Source organism: Magnolia sinica, chromosome 1 (assembly GCF_029962835.1).
Source record: "Magnolia sinica isolate HGM2019 chromosome 1, MsV1, whole genome shotgun sequence".
NCBI lineage: Eukaryota > Viridiplantae > Streptophyta > Magnoliopsida > Magnoliales > Magnoliaceae > Magnolia > Magnolia sinica.
In genome coordinates, this window is record NC_080573.1 from 112,418,403 (window position 1) to 112,436,642 (window position 18,240).

Consider the following 18,240-nt stretch of genomic DNA (forward strand, 5'->3'; position numbering starts at 1 on the left):
GGTTTCTTCTCTTTTCCTCCTAGAGGAATATAGAGGTCCTTCTGATACAGATAATCCTCTATCTGCATATTCTAGAAGGCAATGTTTAAACCATCAAAATTTTCAATTCTAATCTTCCCTTCTTCTGTCATCGCTCCCAATAGAAGCTATGATACCAGTTGTTGCGTTGCACACCAACAACGTAGTGAACCAAAATCCCATATTCGATCTCACCCACAAACGATAAACAAAAAGAAATATAATTTAGAAGTAGAATTAAAGCATACCAAACAAACCACAAGACAAGATATACGTGGAAAAAACCCCAAACAAAGGTAAAAAACCACGGGTGCAAACTTCCACTATGAAAAAATGAGATTACAAGCAATATACTAACTTTTTCTCTTAAATGTATAGAGAAAACCCTTTGCCTACACTTTATAATAACTCACATGACCCTAAAAAAGCCCTAGGGACTCCTATTTATAGTTTAGGCAACTTTCCTTTCGCACCTCTTGTGAAACCGTCTCAAAAATCCGCAGTCCGTGCAAAATCTGAAAACGAATTTGCGTAACCTTGACTGGTCGAGGAGGCTGCTCAACTGATCAAGTAGACCCTCGATTGTCGAGCACCACGGACTCAAAAAATCATAGCTCGCTTGACTTTGAGTCGAGCCAGCCCTCGACCGATCGAGTAGGCCCCTCAACCGGTTAAGTGGCGCTGCCCAGATGTGACTCCACATCTCAACACAACTCAGGTGGATTGCCCCACATGGATATATATAGGTGTGTAAAACTAGGCTTTTGATCAGGGTGATTCCTTGGATGTACGGTGACGGTGAGAAGCACCAGATTCACCGCTTGGATTCCATGTAGACCAATCATGACCGCAGTTGAAACCTTCTTACAACCCACCATGATGATTATTTGCCCATCTAACCTGTTCGTAAGGTTACACAGACCTAGATGATGAAATTCTCTGGAGTTTCAACACCTAGTCAAGGGTTCGAGTACCCATAGGTGGTGAAATTCCACTAGCGTGAGTGTGTGGGGTGTGTGTGCGTGTGTAAAAAATAAAAAGGTTACACAGACCTTGATGATGGGAAAACATAAATATTAGCTTAATCCAAAACTTATATGAACTTAAGAAGTTTTCAATGATAGGGGTTCAATCCCTACTACTTATTGTAGTGTGGACCACTTGAGCTTTTGATCAGCCCTATTTTGGGGCCATGCTTTAGAATGAACTTACAAAACGGAGCACGGTATATATCATGGTGGGGCTCACCGAAATTGGTAAAGTCAACACACCTGTGTGGCACCACGCAATCTGGTTCCGTGCAGTGCGGCACATGGTGATGTGTTGACGTTGCAAAGTTTTGGGGTCCCACCATAATGTATGTATTATATCCACACCGTCCATTCATTTTGGCATATGATTTTAGGGCATGAGCTTGTAAATAATGCAGGTCTAAAGTTCAAGGGACCATACCACGGAAAGTGGTGGGAACAATGATGCTCATCGTTGAAACTTTCCTAGTGCTTCCATGATGTTTATTTGCCATCCAACCTGTTCATGAGGTCACACGGAACTTAAACGAAGGAAAACACAAATATCAACTTAATCCAAAACTTTTGTGACCCCAAGAAGTATTCAATAGTGGGTGTTCAATCACCACTGCATCTCATGGTGTGATCTACCTGAGATTGCTGCCTCAATTTTGGAATCATGTCCTAAAATAATTTGAAAAAATAGATGGACGGCGTGAATATTCATATATCATGTTGGGGCCCACCAGTACTGAGCTCGGCACGAGAGGGGTCGCTACCGAATCAGAGTCCGGTGTGTGCCCCACCATGTAGTCGGAGTCCCGCACTACGCAGTCCCTGTTCGAGTGAATCTGTTTGATTCATTATCGGCTTTCAGGTTGGACATGGCCCACATTTAGTGGCTAAACCGGGCCGGACTCCTCCACAGCACTGCGTAAAAACACTCACGTCTGTGGACCCCACCATGTTGTATATGTAAAATCTGGTCCGTCTATCAGGTTTTATCATCGATGTTAGATGCTGAAGCAAGTAATCAGCTAAATCCACAACTCATATGGGCCGCACCACATTGAAAAATGGGGAGAGGATGTCAAGCCATAGGTTTACTTGTGAGGTTAGTAATTCGTGTATCTTTCATCAAAACCATTGATCAGGTGTAATTCATCAGGATCAAGAGAATATGACAAAATGTGTCTGATAAAAAAAGTCAATGGGACCACACCGTAGGAACTTAGCGGTTCGGGTAGCAAATTTTCACTGTTCCTCTTGTTATGATCTATATCAGTTCCTAATAGGGATTATCTTTTACATGTACGGTCCAAATGATGTTTGTCGCCTGATGCACGGAGTGGATTTCGCATATGCGACATGGTGGACCCCACAGAACTTGGGTTTATTTTGCGCTGCGTAAAACAGGCGTTGCGCATTGGTCTCGAACTTGGATTTGAAACCTCCAGAAACTTCTAGTCCTCAAACTTAGAGCTCTATATATTTCGCTCTAACGACGGTTTTTTCTTTTGTTACTCTACCTTTTCTCTTGTCTTTCATCAAACTAATCGTGTCCGTTCAATCTCTTGAGATGGACCTACCAATTCTCTGCTCTAACAACTGTGGATTCTTCGGCAGTGATGCAACAAAAAATCTCTGCTCCAAGTGCTACAAAGATTTCGTCCTCAAGCAATCAACGGCCATGATTGTGGGACTACCAATTCAGTTGGCCCACGGCAGCGGCAATGAAGGAGGGACCACCAATGCTAATGATGGTCCTGCGAAACAACTCCCGAATCGGTGCGGGTTATGCCGGAAGCGTGTCGGGCTCACGGGCTTCCAGTGCCGATGCGGAGGCACGTTCTGCTCCGTACATCGATTCTGGGATAAGCACGACTGCTCGTTTGATTTCAAGAAGATGGGCCGGGATGTGATCGCAAGAGAGAATCCAACCGTTAAAGCGGATAAGTGCGAGAGGATTTGAATTTGGTTTTTGCAGCCAAACAGTTATACTGGATTGATTACTTTTGTTTTTTTTTTCTTTTGCTTTTGAAGATACTGAATTTGGTTTTTGTATCCAAACAGCCTAGTTTTTTTTTTTTTTTTTGGAACAAACCCACCCCATTGGATCCCTCTAACCCAAATCAATGCTGCGCCAGCTGTGAGCGTGGGCTAAGAAATCCACAAGGGTTGGGTGTAGTGGTGGGTTTTCGATTTTACTAATGTGACAGCCCAGGCCTGTCCTAATTAGTTATCTTGCCTAAGGTCATTATCGTTCCTTGATTGTATGCTAGTGGATCGTCTGACATTTCCACTGGAGGGCCTACGAGATGAGTGGCCAGGATTGTGAATTTCATATGGCTTAGAAAAATAGGTCAAGTTATATGTCGCCCATATGGGTCGGATCAAAACCATTCATTTCATGGTTCTCATAGAGGTTGGGCCATGGTCCAAAATTCTAAGTGTTTAGATAGTTCTGGACCTGTACTGGTGGCATAAAAAAGAACACTAAAAGACAAACTATTAAGCGAAAAGACTAATTTATTAGATGGCTAAGATATTATAAATCAAAGAAAGATTTGGTTGATTGCGGATGAGTCCACAGGATGAATGGTTCAGATCATCATACAAATATACCAGGTGTGTGGCACACAATCTGGAGGGACCAAAATACGGTGCCCTTCGTTCATAATGCATCCTGATAAAAAAAACTCCAAACATCCAAAAATACAAATGATTTTTTTTTTTTTTTAAAAGACAAATTTCAATTCAATTATAAATTCCAAATGGGAGAAATATATCAATTCAGCCTCTTAAAAAACGAAATATGCCAAAAATAGATGTTGTTGGTGGTGCAACTCATCATGTTCACTGCATCGGTTGGAACACACCCCAGGGAGTAATGTACAATCACCTTTAAAAGCTGTGTATTTTATTGGTGTGGCCCACCTAAGCTTTGAAATGGAGACCACATCACCTAAGCTTTGAAATGGCTAGAGTTTTGGTACTTCTCTTGTCCTGACGGGTCGTATATGAGACTGTTATATGACATACACGACACGATAAACCCAATTACTGTTCTGCTCAAATTAAGTTGTTCATGTGATGTATACCTGTTGGGTGTGTTAGAGCCAAATGCAACTTGAACCGAACTGAATGCCGATCACGGTAATAAAGAAGCTAATTAGTTTGCAACATTGCGTTGCCTAGCCGTGGAGGAGTTACATCAAGATTATACTGCACTAAGCTACGACAGGGATCAACAAGGGATGACGGGTAGGCAATGTAGCATTGTACAAGAGAATTCTGTTGGATTAGCATGATGGTAGATCTCTTCATTTTTTGTTTTATTTATAGGCATGTAAGGTGGTTGTTGGAGAAGTATTCGGAATCAATATTCATGATCTTCTCTTGATTAATTGGCTAATCAGCAAATGTGGTTGATTATACTTATACGTTAGGGGACGACTTTTTATGATATTCATATTTTTAGCCAGTCATTAGCAACCTTTAGCTAATTACATTCCCTCATGTGTTTTAGAGTATATCAGTACCAACTAGCTATTCAATTATGCATGCTCTCCTAAGCCATTACTTAAATTATGATTCTTCACATTCTACCACATTATTATGTGAAAGTTGTGTGCTTCTGGTCTTCTTGGTCGTCTAACATGTGTCACGGGCAACGGCCATCTTTGGTTTCCCACAATTTTCTTCTGTCGATTATATCGGCTACAAAGATCTTGTCCTGATCGTCTTGGCTTTGTAGCCTTCAGATTTAACATTGTTGAAAAATTTTTACGATAAAAATCTCTATATTATTAATAGGCTAACTTAAATTTTTTAAAAATTAAGCTGACCTCTTAAAATAATGGCTATGGCTAACTAGGAACTTCCATATTGTGATGGGGTTTGCATGTGTGAGGGCCAAGGTTGTCTATCAAGTCTTTGACATGATGGTCCAGATCACACTTCGAAATCTTCCAAAATAAAATATTAAACAACTCAATCTATCACCGTTTTTATCTTTTAAAGATGAATGGTTAATAAAGTAGCGTGAGTAGGGAGACAAGGGAAGAGACGATGATCATCTTCTCTCAATACTCTATAACAAGCCTTTAAATGCAGAAGGATTAAAAAAAGAAGGATAAGATCAATAATAAAATTGATAATGAATTAATTACAATTTATATGGCTAACATTATTTGGACCATACAAACATAATATGAACCCAATTAAAAACTGATGAAGGATGTTGTGTTGATGCATTCTTAGTATAGTTGGAACAAAAGAAGCTCAAACAAAAGTAAAAATAGTCCATCAGATTTGGGCCCATTCTTACGTAGGGTATAGCATAACAATGCATAGGTACATTTGGTTCAAAGAAATTCATTATGAAGAGGAAGAAATTGTTGCTCAAAGTGTGAATCATAAATTGACCATAACTTTTGATTTGAGCGTCATCACGAAACGCATGACCTATTGATTTTTTTGTAACGATGCTTCAAGGGTCAAATGGCCTACTATGCCAGCCTAAAATTACTATTTTTGTTAGAATTGGAATATTAAGCTTTAGAAGAATTTTGCTATTTTGGGGAATTTTGAATTAAGGTTTTATTTTTTTTCTTTATCAGTGGTTTAATAATAATAATAATAAAAAGCATACACGTTACACATTATTTAATAAAATAAGTAAAATTTTTCTCTTATTTTCTTGTGGATCCAAGAATCCTACGAATTCAAGGTTTTAATCACTCGGGGAAGACAATGATCTTCCTCTCTACATCAAAAACTCATATGAGTCACACTAACGGGAGCAGTGTAAAATTGTCATAAAATCATCAAGTTTACATGGTGTGGCCCCACCTAAGTTTTCTAAGAGGCTCTTTTTTTCTCTCTCCGCATTCTAACAAAAATTGCTTTAAAACCACTAAGTTTACACGATGTGGCCCTACCCGAGTTTTCTATTAATGAGTTATACTCTATTAACTGGTTTGATGAAAGATACACACCATGGCGGCCTACACACGAGCCTATGGATTAGGCACCATGTGGGCCCACACACGGGCCTATGGATGGCATCCCATACTCATTGTGTTTATCCGATGTGTTCCATATGAGTTGTGGTTTTAGCTTCTTTTTATTTATTAATTTTTTAATCATAGCATCTAACATCTAAGAGAGAACCTGATAAACCGATTGAACTTTACATATACAGCGAGATAGGCCCCATAGATGGATATTTTTCCTGAAAAAAAAAGTTTTGTCAAGTACTCCAATACATATCATATGTGAACTGGGCAACTCTAGATAGTACACGGGATCTTACATGTGAATTATCACATATAATCGAAAAACTACGGTACTAACCACATGTTCCAGCTATTTTGGGGCCATGGTGATTTGTTAGTGCTATCCAACTCGAATAAGGCCCCAAATTCCTCACCGATCAATAACTCCTGTGGGCCATACCCGGGAGGAAAATCGTAGATAATGGAGAGGGTAACATCCACCGTAGAGACTTTCACGCAGGACATGGGGTTCACCGTCTCGTGCTTATCTTATTGTGGACACCTCACCTCAAACTGATTAGTTGATCAAGTTGGATAGGAACTAAACCTGAAATCATACCTAAACCTAAACCTAACCCCATAAAGTTATGTTGTATTTTGTTTTAAAATAACATTAAAATTTGAATTTTCAAATTTTCGGTAATTTCCCTCCAATTTTGAAAAGTTGCAGTACTTTTGATTTGTGGGTTTTATCCCACATCAGATTTGACATAGTAAACTATCTTGTATATAAGATAGTCTTTTTGCATAGGGCTTGAGCCCCTTTCAGGGGGCATGTGAATTTGGTCCTGGGGGGGGGGGGGCTATGCCAATAGCTCTAATCTATGCCATTAACCACACACGCACGCGCGCGCCGAGCCGTGCCGAGCCGAGCCGAGTCCGAGTCCGTGTGCGTGTGCGCGACGGGACGGGTACTCGCAGGACTGTATGTGCGGTAGTGTACTCGCACTTGCGCCTTTTCGTTTTAAACCAGAGAGATGCGTCCCTTCCGGTTGGTCGCACCTGTTGGGTTTAAACCCAACGGACCTAACCTTTTATAAAGGGTGCTTATGCACCACTTCGGAGTCTATATAAAGACAACCGATTCCAGTTTCATATATACGAAAAATTCTTCTCTTATAAAACGCTCTCTGATATTCGGTTTTAAGCATTTTTCTACTGAGTTCATCGCTGAGTCAACTCAGCACTTTCGGATTAAACTGCAAGTGGTTCGAGCCCGTGTACAGTGAGTGCACCGCTGGGACCGGGTCATAGTCGTTGTATCCTGGAGGTCGATTGCTCTGGAAACCTGTTGCACTTGGGACGCTGTCCAAGGGGAGCAAATTCGATTTCAAGCCGAGTGACTCAGTCACGCCTCGACTCATTCAATAAGTTCTTCTTTCTCAAAATTTATTTTCCTTTTTTGGTTCTCGATTTTTAATAGTCTATTTAATTTAACCAAATATTCCAACAAGTTAAGCCCCAGGATCGTAAATCCTGGAAATCTCAACTCAATGGGTCTGCTCGCCCAATCAACTCACCTAGTCAATGGTCCACCCAGTCCAGTCAAGCCCAGGTCAAAAGCGGGCCAAAGCCCAAATTCTAAGGCCCATCAAAAATTTGGGGAGGTAGCAACGGGACACCCAAGGAGTAGGACTCCCCCACACGTATGGAGGAGCTCAACTGCCAAAGTAGGTCGCCATCTGTGGATCTAGCAACACCCAGGGCACCACCGGTCACGTGGCAGGTCTTCTTTGGACCTATGTATCTGCACAAGGAACGGACAAGGAAGACCCTGGCTAGACTTATTCCTAAGGTTACACAAACTTGGATGAAGAGAAAAAACAAATATCAATTTCATCCCAAACTTCCTACAAAAATTTCAATGGCAGACATTCAATCCCCACCTCTTTCTATGATGTGGTCCACTTGAACTTTGGATATGAGTATTTAGCAGCTCATGCCAAAATGGATGGGATATAACACATATATTATGGTGGGGCTTAAAGAACTTTGCCAGGCATAGGCTCCACTCAGGTCAGTGGTGTGGGTATAATTTACTTCGGTGGTGACCTTCCCAGTCCTGGCACTGCTCGGTGCAGGAAAATCTCAGTGGGCCCACATATTTTATCACACAACCAAAAATACGAGGCAGATACAAATTTTAAGTGGACCACGTCCACATCACAAGAAACAGTGGTGATTGATTATCAACCATTAAAAACTTACTAGCACCCACTGTAAGCTTTATTTTACATCCAACCTACTGATTAAATCACACAGACTTGGATAAAGGGAAAGTACAAATATCAACTTAATCCAAAACTTTTGTGGCCCACCAATATTGTATCTCATGGTGTGACCTACCTGAGATTTAGGCTGCATATTTTTTGGTTCATGTCCTAAATTAATCTGAAAAAAATGGATGGACGGTTTGAATAAAACACATATGATGGTGGGGCTCACCAGTATTGAGCTCGGCAATGGAGGGGTCACTACCGAAACAGGGAAGCGGATTGCGTAGTGAGTAACTCACTAGGCTTAGCGCACTGAGTAAACTCTGTGAGGTCCACCATGATTTATGTATTTTATCCTCTCCGTCCATCCATTTTACTAGATAATTTTAGGGGTTGAGGCAAAAAAATGAGGCATATCTAATGTTCAAATAGACCACACCACTGGAAACAGTTGAATTGAACGTCTACCGTTGAAAATTTCTTAGGGGCCACAGAAGTTTTGGATCAAGTTTATATTTGTGTTTTCCCTTCATCCTTGTCTTTATGATCTTATGAACAGGTTGGATGACAAATAAACATCACTGTGGGGCCTAGAAAGGTTTCAACGATGGAAATCATTGTCCCCACTGTTTCTAGTGGTATGATCCACTTGATCTTTGGATATGCTTCAATTTTGGGGTCAACCCCTTAAATTAGATGGAAAAATGGATGGACGGTTTAGATAGACAACATACATTCAAGGTTGGCCCAAATGAGTTTACTTAGTATGATAAGAGCGCACTGAGTAACTCAGTACGCAATCCAATTTCCCGAATCCAAGTCTGTTCCGGTGTGTGCCACACCATGTAGTCGAAGTCCTGCACTATGCAATCCCTATCCGAGTGAATCTGTTTGATTCATTATCCGCTGAGAAATTTCCGACCGTAAACCCCACCTTTTACCCACCCTATTTTCCAAATTCTCTCAAACTTTACTTTCCAAAACTAAACCATTATGTACGGACACACTATTTTCAGACGAAAATACCATTGCATACATCAAAGTTGCACCGTCGATTCTGTATACATGTGGCTACGGATTATAACCATAGCCATTGGTAGTGTAGACATTGGGGGCGGTGGGCCACCACCCTACCAATCCATGAGTTTTGTGGGGCTCTCTGCACACTTGTGGGGCCCCCCTTTAGCCCTTTTTTTAGCCCCTAAACACCCCCATTTCGAAAATTTTCCAATCCTTCTTCCTTAAAACTTAAGAACCTCTCTAAGCCCATTCCTGCATCCAATCCTCCCCACTAAACCCCATTTTCCTAAATCCTCTTCATCTCTAGGTCTTCTATTTACCAATATTCTTCTTTTCAAACCCAATTCCCTCAAAACCCCTCATTCCCTAAACCCGTCTTCCTCAAGGGGATAACTACTCAGAATCTACGAAGCTGAAAATTGAGCGAGGCAAACAGGAAATTGAGCGAGACAAACTGGAAATTGAATGAGGCAAACTGGAACTTGAGCAAGGCAAATATGAAATTGAGCGAGGCAAACTGGAAATTCACCAAGGCGAATTGGAAATTCAGCAAGGCAAACATGAAATTGAGCGAGGCAAACTGAAAATCGAGAGAGGCAAACTGGAAATTCAGCGAGGCAAACATGAAATTCAATTAGGCAAACTGGAAATTGAGCGAGGCAAAGAGGAAATTGTGCGAGGCAAACTGGAAATTGAGTGAGGCAAACTGGAAATTGAGTGAGCTAGGCTAACATGAAATTGACCGATGCTAACGTGAAATTAAGCGAGGCTAACATAAAATTGAGTGACTCTAACGTGAAATTGAGCGAGGCAAACATGAAATTTAGCGATGCAAACATGAAATTTAACGAGCCTCAATTTCATGTTTGCCTCTCTCAATTTCATGTGTACTTTGCTCAATTTCCTTTGAGCCTTGTTGAATTTCATGTTTGCCTCGCTCAATTTCCTATTTGCCTTGCTCAGGATTGAAAGACGAAGATGGCTCAGACCATCAAAAATTTCAAACGGCCGTCACTCTCTCCATTGTTTTCGGTGGTGGGGTCCACTCGAGCTTTTAATCTGACTTATTCCTTGTCTAATGCCCTCAAGTGATCTCTCCAAATGGTTGGACGGTGCGGATATAAAACATACATCATGATTGGACCCATATAACTTTGTGATGTCACTTCAGTAGCTAGGTGGTCAGGGAGCAAGATGGACCCGACTTCTTGCCTGTCCAACCGTAAAACAGTCGTGTGTTACGTTGCAAGCCGGAATGATTTTTTTGACATATTATATATGATTTTGAGGTAGGAGAAACTGATTTAGCCAACTAACTCAACAGATTTGCGAAATTCTATCAGATCGATGACCGAAAGTATTTTATTTTTATTTTTATTATAAATATTAAGTTTTAGTTCGATTAGGCTGCCCCGACATTCTTCTCAACTCAAACTTGAAAAATTTAAACCCATGTAGTTAATCACAATAGAAGATGTTAATATTAGCTTTTTAGATATAATGTTAACCACATCACAGAGGGACCAATAAATGATTATGAATGTTTTAATGGGGGTAACTTCTCTCACCGTGTGTGTTGTGCAGTGATGTGGAGTCGGCTTTGAGTATACTGTGGAAAGGCTCGAGTTAGGCATCCTATAATTCCTAAATCTGTACATCATCTCCTCTTTCGGGTCATTCGTGGATATAAAGAAACTAAAGGCAGTGATTCACATGATGCATGAAATTCAACGAGGTAAACAGGAAATTGAGCGAGGCAAATATGAAATTTCATGTTACCCTCGCTCAATTTCATGTTAGCCCAGCTCAATTTCTAGTTTGCCTCGCTGAATTTCATGTTTTCCTCGTTGAATTTTCAATTTGTCTTGCTAAATTTCATCTTTGCCTCGTTGAATTTTCAGTTTGCCTCACTCGATTTCATGTTTGCCTCGTTGAATTTTCAGTTTGCCTCGCTCAATTTCCTGTTTGCCTCGTTGAATTTTCAGTTTGCCTCACTCAATTTCATGTTTGCTTCACTCGTTTTCCAGTTTGCCTCGCTCAATTTCATGTTTGGCTCACTCAATTTCTAGTTTGTCTCACTCAATTTCCTCTTTACCTCATTCCATTTCATGTTTGCCTCGCTTAATTTCCGGTTTACCTTGCTAGATTTTACGTTTGCCTCACTGAATTTTCAGTTTTCCTTGCTTAATTTCCAATTTGCCTCACTCAATTTCATGTTTGCCTCGCTGTATTTTCAGTTTGCCTCGCTCAATTTTCAATTTGACTCGCTCAATTTCATGTTTGCCTTACTCAATTTTCAATTTGTCTTGCTCAATTTCTTATTTGCCTCACTCAATTTCATGTTTGCCTTACTCAATTTTCAGTTTGCCTCGTTGAATTTCCTCTCTGCCTTGTTCAATTTCTAGTTTTCCTTACTCAAAAATTCATGTTTGCCTCGCTGAATTTTCAGTTTGCCTCACTCAATTTCCCATTTACCTTGCTAAATTTTATGTTTGCCTCGCTCAATTTCATATTTGCCTCGCTGAATGTCCAGTTTGCCTCGCTTAATTTCATATTTGCCTCGCTGAATTTCCAGTTTGCCTTGCTAAATTTCATATTTGCCTCACTTAATTTTCAGTTTGCCTCACTCAATTTCATGTTCGAATTGCTCAATTTCCAATATGCCTCTCTCAATTTCATATTTGTCTTGCTGAATTTTCAGTTTGTCTCGTTTAATTTTCTTTAAGGCTTGTTGAATTCATGTTAAGATTGTTAAATTTTATGCTAGGATAGTTGAATTTCATGTTAGACTCACTCATTTATCCATAGTTGTAAGAACCGTTTGCTATAGAAGAAATGGCTATGATTTATATTCGTAGCGAGAAAACTTGGTGCTACGAATCAGTTGAAGCAATGGCTGCGCTATTAGCACCTTCGCTTACCGCTATAATTCGTAGCTATAGGTCTACCGACCTGGCCATATGCAAGGTGTTTTCATCCGAAAGTAGTGTCTCTGTACAAAATGATTTGGTTTAGGAAAGTAACGTTCGTGAGCGTTTGGAAAACACGGTGGGTAAAAGGTGGGGCTCACAGTTGGAAATTTCTCTTATCTGCTCTCAGGTCGGACATGGCACATTTAGTGGCTAAACCGGTCCGGAGTCTTCTACAGCACTGCGTAAAAACACTCAAGTCTGTGGGGCCCACTATATTGTATATGTAAAATCCGCTCCGTCTATCAGGTTTTATGCTCGATGTTAGATGCTAAACCAGTAATCAGCTATATCCACGACTCATACGGGCCGCACCACGTTGAAAAGTAGGGAGAGGATGCTAAACTATAGGTTTGTTTGTGGGCTTACCAAGTCGTGTATCTTTCATCAAAGCCGTTGATAAGATGTAATTCATCAGGATCAAAAGAATACGAAGAGTAAATATGATATAAAAATTAAAAATAAAAATCCACTGGGGCCACACCGTGTGAACTTAGCGGTTCGAGTAGCAATTTTGCATTGTTCCTCTTTTGTGATCCATGACAGTTCCTAATGGAGATTATATTCTACATGTACGGTCCAAATGATGGTTTTCACTTGATGAACGGAGTGGATTTTGTATATACAACATGGTGGACCCCACAGAACTTGGGTTTATTTTGCGCTGCGTAAAACAGGCGTTGCATTGGTCTCGAACTTGGATTTGAAACCTCCAGATACTTCTAATCCTCAAACTTAGAGCTCTATATATTCCGCTCTAACGCCGATTTTTTTATTTTATTACTCTACCTTTTCTCTTGTCTTTCATCAAGCTAATCGTGTCCGTTCAATCTCTTGAGATGGACCTACCAATTCTCTGCTCTAACAACTGTGGATTCTTCGGCAGTGATGCAACAAAAAATCTCTGCTCCAAGTGCTACAAAGATTTCATCCTCAAGCAATCAACGGCCATGTGTGTGGGACTACCAATTCAGTTGGCCCACGGCAGCGGCAATGAAGGAGGGACCACCAATGCTAATGATGGTCCTGCCAAACAACTCCCGAATCGGTGCGGGTTATGCAGGAAGCGTGTCGGGCTCACGGGCTTCCAGTGCCGATGCGGAGGCACGTTCTGCTCCGTACATCGATTCTGGGACAAGCACGACTGCTCGTTTGATTTCAAGAAGATGGGCCGGGATGTGATCGCAAGAGAGAATCCAACCGTTAAAGCGGATAAGTGCGAGAGGATTTGAATTTGGTTTTTGCACCCAAACAGTTATACTGGATTGATTACTTTTGTTTTTTTCTTTTGCTTTTGAAGATACTGAATTTGGTTTTTGTATCCAAACAGCCTAGTTTTTTTTTTTTTTTGAACAAACCCACCCCATTGGATCCCTCTAACCCAAATCAATGCTGCACCAGCTGTAAGCGTGGGCTAAGAAATCCACTAGGGCTGGGTTTAGTGGTGGGGTTTTGGATTTTACTAATGTGATAGCCCAGGCCGTCCTAATTAGTTATCTTGCCTAAGGCCATTCTCGTTCCTTGATTGTATGCTAGTGGATCGTCTGACATTTCCACTGGAGGGCCTACCAGATGAGTGGCCAGGATTGTGAATTTCATGTGGCTTAGAAAAATAGGTCAAGTTATATGTCGCCTATATGGATCGGATCAAAACCATTCATTTCATGGTTCTTATAGAGGTTGGGCCATGGTCCAAAATTCAAGGTGTTTAGATAGTTCTGGACCTGTACTGGTGGCGTAAAAAAGAATACTAAAAGACAAACTATTAGGTGAAAAGACTAATTTATTAGATGGCTAAGATAGTATAAATCAAAGAAAGATTTGGTTGATTGCGGATGAGTCCACAGGATGAATGGTTCAGATCATCATACAAATATACCAGGTGTGTGGCACACAATCCGGAGGGACCAAAATACGGTGCCCTTCATTCATAATGCATTCTGATAATAAAAAAAATTCCAAACATCCAAAAATACAATTGATTTTTTTTTTTTTTTAAAGACAAATTTCAATTCAATTATAAATTCCAAATTGGAGAAATATATCAATTCAGCCTCTTAAAAAACAAAATATGCCAAAAATAGATGTTGTTAGTGGTGCAACTCATCCTTTTCATTGCATCGGTTGGAACACACCCCAGGGAGTAATGTACAATCACCCTTAAAAGCTGTGTATTTTATTGGTGTGGCCCACATAAGCTTTGAAATGGAGACCACACCACCTAAGCTTTGAAATGGCTAGAGTTTTGGTACTTCTCTTGTCCTGACGGGTCGTATCTGAGACTATTAGATGACATACACGACACGGTGAACCCAACTACCGTTCTGCTCAAATTAAGTTGTTCATGTGATGTATACCTGTTGGCACTACAAGAAAAGAGGATTTTAGCCTTAGTTTAAAACTGTGGCTAAAAAGGTTAAAATCTACGGCTAAAGCTTTTAGTTTCAGTTTTACCTCAGTTATTCAAACCGAGGTTGAAACCCCTGTGGCTAAAGGCTTTAGCCTCAGTTTTAGCAACTGAGGCTAAAATGACTTTTATATCCTCGGCTCTTCAGATGAGGCTAAAAACCTTTTTAGTTTCAATTTTCTCGAAATGAGGTTAAATCAAAATTTTAGCCTCCATTGTTTTCAACTGAGACTAAATTCGAATTTTAGCCTCAATTGCCTCCAACCGAAGCTAAATCTATTTTTAACCTCGGTTCTCAACAAACGAGGCTAAAGTCTTTAGCCACGGAAATTTCAACCTTGGTTATCAACAACCGAGGCTAAATTCAAGCCTCAGTTACAAATTGAGGCTAAAAACTTTTTTTTTTAAATATTTATTTAAACTACTAATTCATTCATTCAATCCACTCATGAAACAATCAATCATGAAAGCCACAATACCAACAAAACAGTTAACAACAGTCTATTTAAAGTTTAACTCAATCAAACTGTTACACAACACTAGGTTTCACAAATAATACAAAGTCATGGTTGCACCCGTCATCACCGGTGTCGTCGTGCTTGGCGGACCCTGAGATAACACCACCCGTCCATCTTCTGTTACTTCCAGGCCAACGTCATCATTGCCTCCACCAGCATTCTCCATTCGAATTGTACGTAGCAGGCCCTGCAACCTCAATAGGTAGCTCTGGCCTGCTGGCTGCAACACATGAAATGAAACTCTCAAACAAGAAATGAAATATAGATGGATATGCGTAGGGAAAGGAAAGAGAGTAGAATTGAGAGTTGGAAGTGCTGGAAAGGAAACCCAAAAGGAGGATCCGATAATGAATGAGAAAACAGACAAGAGGTGGATTATAGTACATTCTCACTGACCCGGATTTGCTTAATGCGGCGGACCTCATCAGGTCCATGTTGCAGACTCTCAGCCTGTAGAAATTGATAAAAACCAAGATGAGGCAGGGGAAATAAACTTATGCATTGTAACATAAGACTTTTATCCTATGAAAGACAATGCATCATAAGATATCCATTCTTTAAAAGCAATTGATATGACCTTCTTTTTCTGATCTAAGCTATGCTTTTCACAATAAGCCTTGTACTGAAAAAACTTGCCTCCACCAGTTTTCACATCCATGATACTTATTATTTACAGTATCAGGAGTTAAACACTCACAAACTTCGCTCATACCCAATGAGAATCCAAAAATTAACTCAGGAATGTCAGGGTTAGACAGATGCAGTGCCACAATTGGCTCGATCATAACAAATTACAATTTTTTTTAAAAGAAGAATTTAGAAATAATTATTATTCAAATAAAATAGCACATTACCTTAGTCTTCATATCTATCCCATATGTACAGAAAATGTTTTTCAATGGAGGTATATCCCAAGGTGTAAGAGGATTTAGCACTGGATCACCACGATACAACCTGAAATTTACAGCATTAAAAAACATAAGCCTGCTGGAAATGATATGACTCCAAAAATGCAGAACATTAGTACAGCACATGCAATCAAATAAAATAGCTTTTCCACCATCCACCTCGGGTAACAAGCCAATCCGCATCTGTAAAATCAAAGGGCAGAGGAGAACTTTAATCAAGCATGAAAGTGGAAGGGTCAAAACCTGCAAGCCGTAGAAAAGCATTTACAGGCAATTTTCAGCATCCAAACACAGACTATAAACCATTTACCTGTAAATCATTTAAAATTAACCCCATTTACAAGCTTTGAAATGGCTAGAGTTTTGGTACTTCTCTTGTCCTGACGGGTCGTATATGAGTCTGTTAGATGACATACACGACACGATAAACCCAACAACTGTTCTGCTCAAATTAAGTTGTTCATGTGATGTATACCTGTTGGGTGTGTTAGAGCCAAATGCAACTTGAACCGAACTGAATGCCGATCACTACCGTAATAAAGAAACTAATTAGTTTGCAACATTGCGTTGGCTAGCCGTGGAGGAGTTACATCAAGATTATACTGTACTAAGCTACGACAGGCATCAACGAGGGATGACGGGTAGGCAATGTAGCATTGTACAAGAGAATTCTGTTGGATTAGCATGATTGTAGATCTCTTCATTTTTTGTTTTATTTATAGGCATGTAAGGTGGTTGTTGGAGAAGTATTCGGAATCAATATTCATGATCTTCTCTTGATTAATTTGCTAATCAGCAAAATGTGGTCGATTATACTTATACGTTAGGGGACGACTTTTTATGATGTTCATATTTTTAGCCAGTCATTAACAAGCTTTAGCTAATTACATTCCCTCATGTGTTTTAGAGTATATCAGCACCAACTAGCTATTCAATTATGCATGCTCTCCTAAGCCATTACTTAAATTATGATTCTTTACATTCTACCACATTATTATGTGACAGTTGTGTGCTTCTAGTCTTCTTGGTCGTCTAACATGTGTCACGGGAAATGGCCATCTTTGGTATCCCACAATTTTCTTCTGTCGATTATATCAGCTACAAAGATCTTGTCCTGATCTTTTGTATGACGGTGTTGCCACGTCTTGGCTTTGTAGCCTTTAGATTTAACAATGTCGAAAAAAATTTACGATAAAAATCCCTATTTTATTAATCGGCCAACTTAAAATTTTTTTAAATTAAGCTGACCTTTTAAAATAATGGCTATGGCTAACTAGGAACTTCCATATTGTGATGGGGTTTGCATGTGTGAGGGCCAAGGTTGTCTATCAAGTCTTTGACATGATGGTCCAGATCACACTTCGAAATCTTCCAAAATAAAATATTAAACAACTCAATCTATCACCGTTTTTATCTTTTAAAGATGAATGGTTAATAAAGTAGCGTGAGTAGGGAGACAAGGGAAGAGACGATGATCTTCTCTCAATACTCTATAACAAGCTTTCAAATGCATAAGGATTAAAAAAAAAGAAGGATAAGATCAATAATAAAATTGATAATGAATTAATTGCAATTTATATGGCTAACATTGTTTGGACCATACAAACATAATATGAACCTAATTAAAAACTGATGAAGGATGTTGTGTTGATGCATTCTTAGTATAGTTGGAACAAAAGAAGCTCAAACAAAACTAGAAATAGTTCGTCAGATTTGGGCCCATTCTTATGTAGGGTATAGCATAACAATGCATAGGTACATCTGGTTCAAAGAAATTCATTTTGAAGAGGAAGAAATTATTGTTCAAAGTGTAAATCATAAATTGACCATAACTTTTGATTTGAGCGTCATCACGAAACGCATGACCTATTAATTTTTTTGTAACGATGCTTCAAGGGTCAAACGGCCTACTATGCCAGCCTAAAATTACTATTTTTAGAAATTTCTATTTTTGTTAGAATTGGAATATTAAGCTTTAGAAGAATTTTGCTATTTTGGGGAAATTTGAATTAAGGTTTTATTTTTTTCTTTATTAGTGGTGTAATTAAAAAAAAAAAGCATACAGTTACACATTATTTAATAAAATACTCAAAATTTCTCTCTTATTTTCTTGT

General features: G+C 39.6%; 3 protein-coding genes across 3 annotated transcripts; 2 read left to right on the top strand and 1 right to left on the bottom strand.

Moving 5' to 3' along the window:
- Positions 1-2,512: 2,512 nt before the first annotated feature.
- On the top strand, positions 2,513-3,531 carry LOC131256460 (zinc finger A20 and AN1 domain-containing stress-associated protein 6-like). Its single transcript, XM_058257370.1, has one exon. It carries the CDS (start codon positions 2,608-2,610, stop codon positions 2,998-3,000), a length of 393 nt encoding a protein of 130 aa, XP_058113353.1. The 5' UTR covers positions 2,513-2,607; the 3' UTR covers positions 3,001-3,531.
- Positions 3,532-13,092: 9,561 nt separating this feature from the next.
- On the top strand, positions 13,093-13,614 carry LOC131256557 (zinc finger A20 and AN1 domain-containing stress-associated protein 6-like). The gene has a single exon (XM_058257470.1). It carries the CDS (start codon positions 13,133-13,135, stop codon positions 13,523-13,525), a length of 393 nt encoding a protein of 130 aa, XP_058113453.1. The 5' UTR covers positions 13,093-13,132; the 3' UTR covers positions 13,526-13,614.
- A 1,518-nt stretch (positions 13,615-15,132) lies between these two features.
- LOC131256620 (uncharacterized) lies at positions 15,133-16,003 on the bottom strand. Its single transcript, XM_058257593.1, has 3 exons — positions 15,796-16,003; positions 15,615-15,668; positions 15,133-15,438 (listed from the first exon to the last, which is right to left on the bottom strand). Exons 1-3 carry the CDS (start codon positions 15,874-15,876, stop codon positions 15,247-15,249), a joined length of 327 nt encoding a protein of 108 aa, XP_058113576.1. The 5' UTR covers positions 15,877-16,003; the 3' UTR covers positions 15,133-15,246.
- Between the last annotated feature and the right edge of the window lie 2,237 nt (positions 16,004-18,240).

Excerpts from the sequence above, each read along its gene's own strand:
- LOC131256460 (XM_058257370.1), top strand. The coding sequence starts at position 2,608 with ATGGACCTACCAATTCTCTGCTCTAACAACTGTGGATTCTTCGGCAGT.
- LOC131256557 (XM_058257470.1), top strand. The coding sequence starts at position 13,133 with ATGGACCTACCAATTCTCTGCTCTAACAACTGTGGATTCTTCGGCAGT.
- LOC131256620 (XM_058257593.1), bottom strand. The coding sequence starts at position 15,876 with ATGGATGTGAAAACTGGTGGAGGCAAGTTTTTTCAGTACAAGGCTTAT. Across the intron at positions 15,669-15,795 it reads GCTTAGATCAGAAAAAGAAG|GCTGAGAGTCTGCAACATGG; the intron begins GTCATATCAATT and ends CAATTTCTACAG. Across the intron at positions 15,439-15,614 it reads GCCGCATTAAGCAAATCCGG|CCAGCAGGCCAGAGCTACCT; the intron begins GTCAGTGAGAAT and ends CATGTGTTGCAG.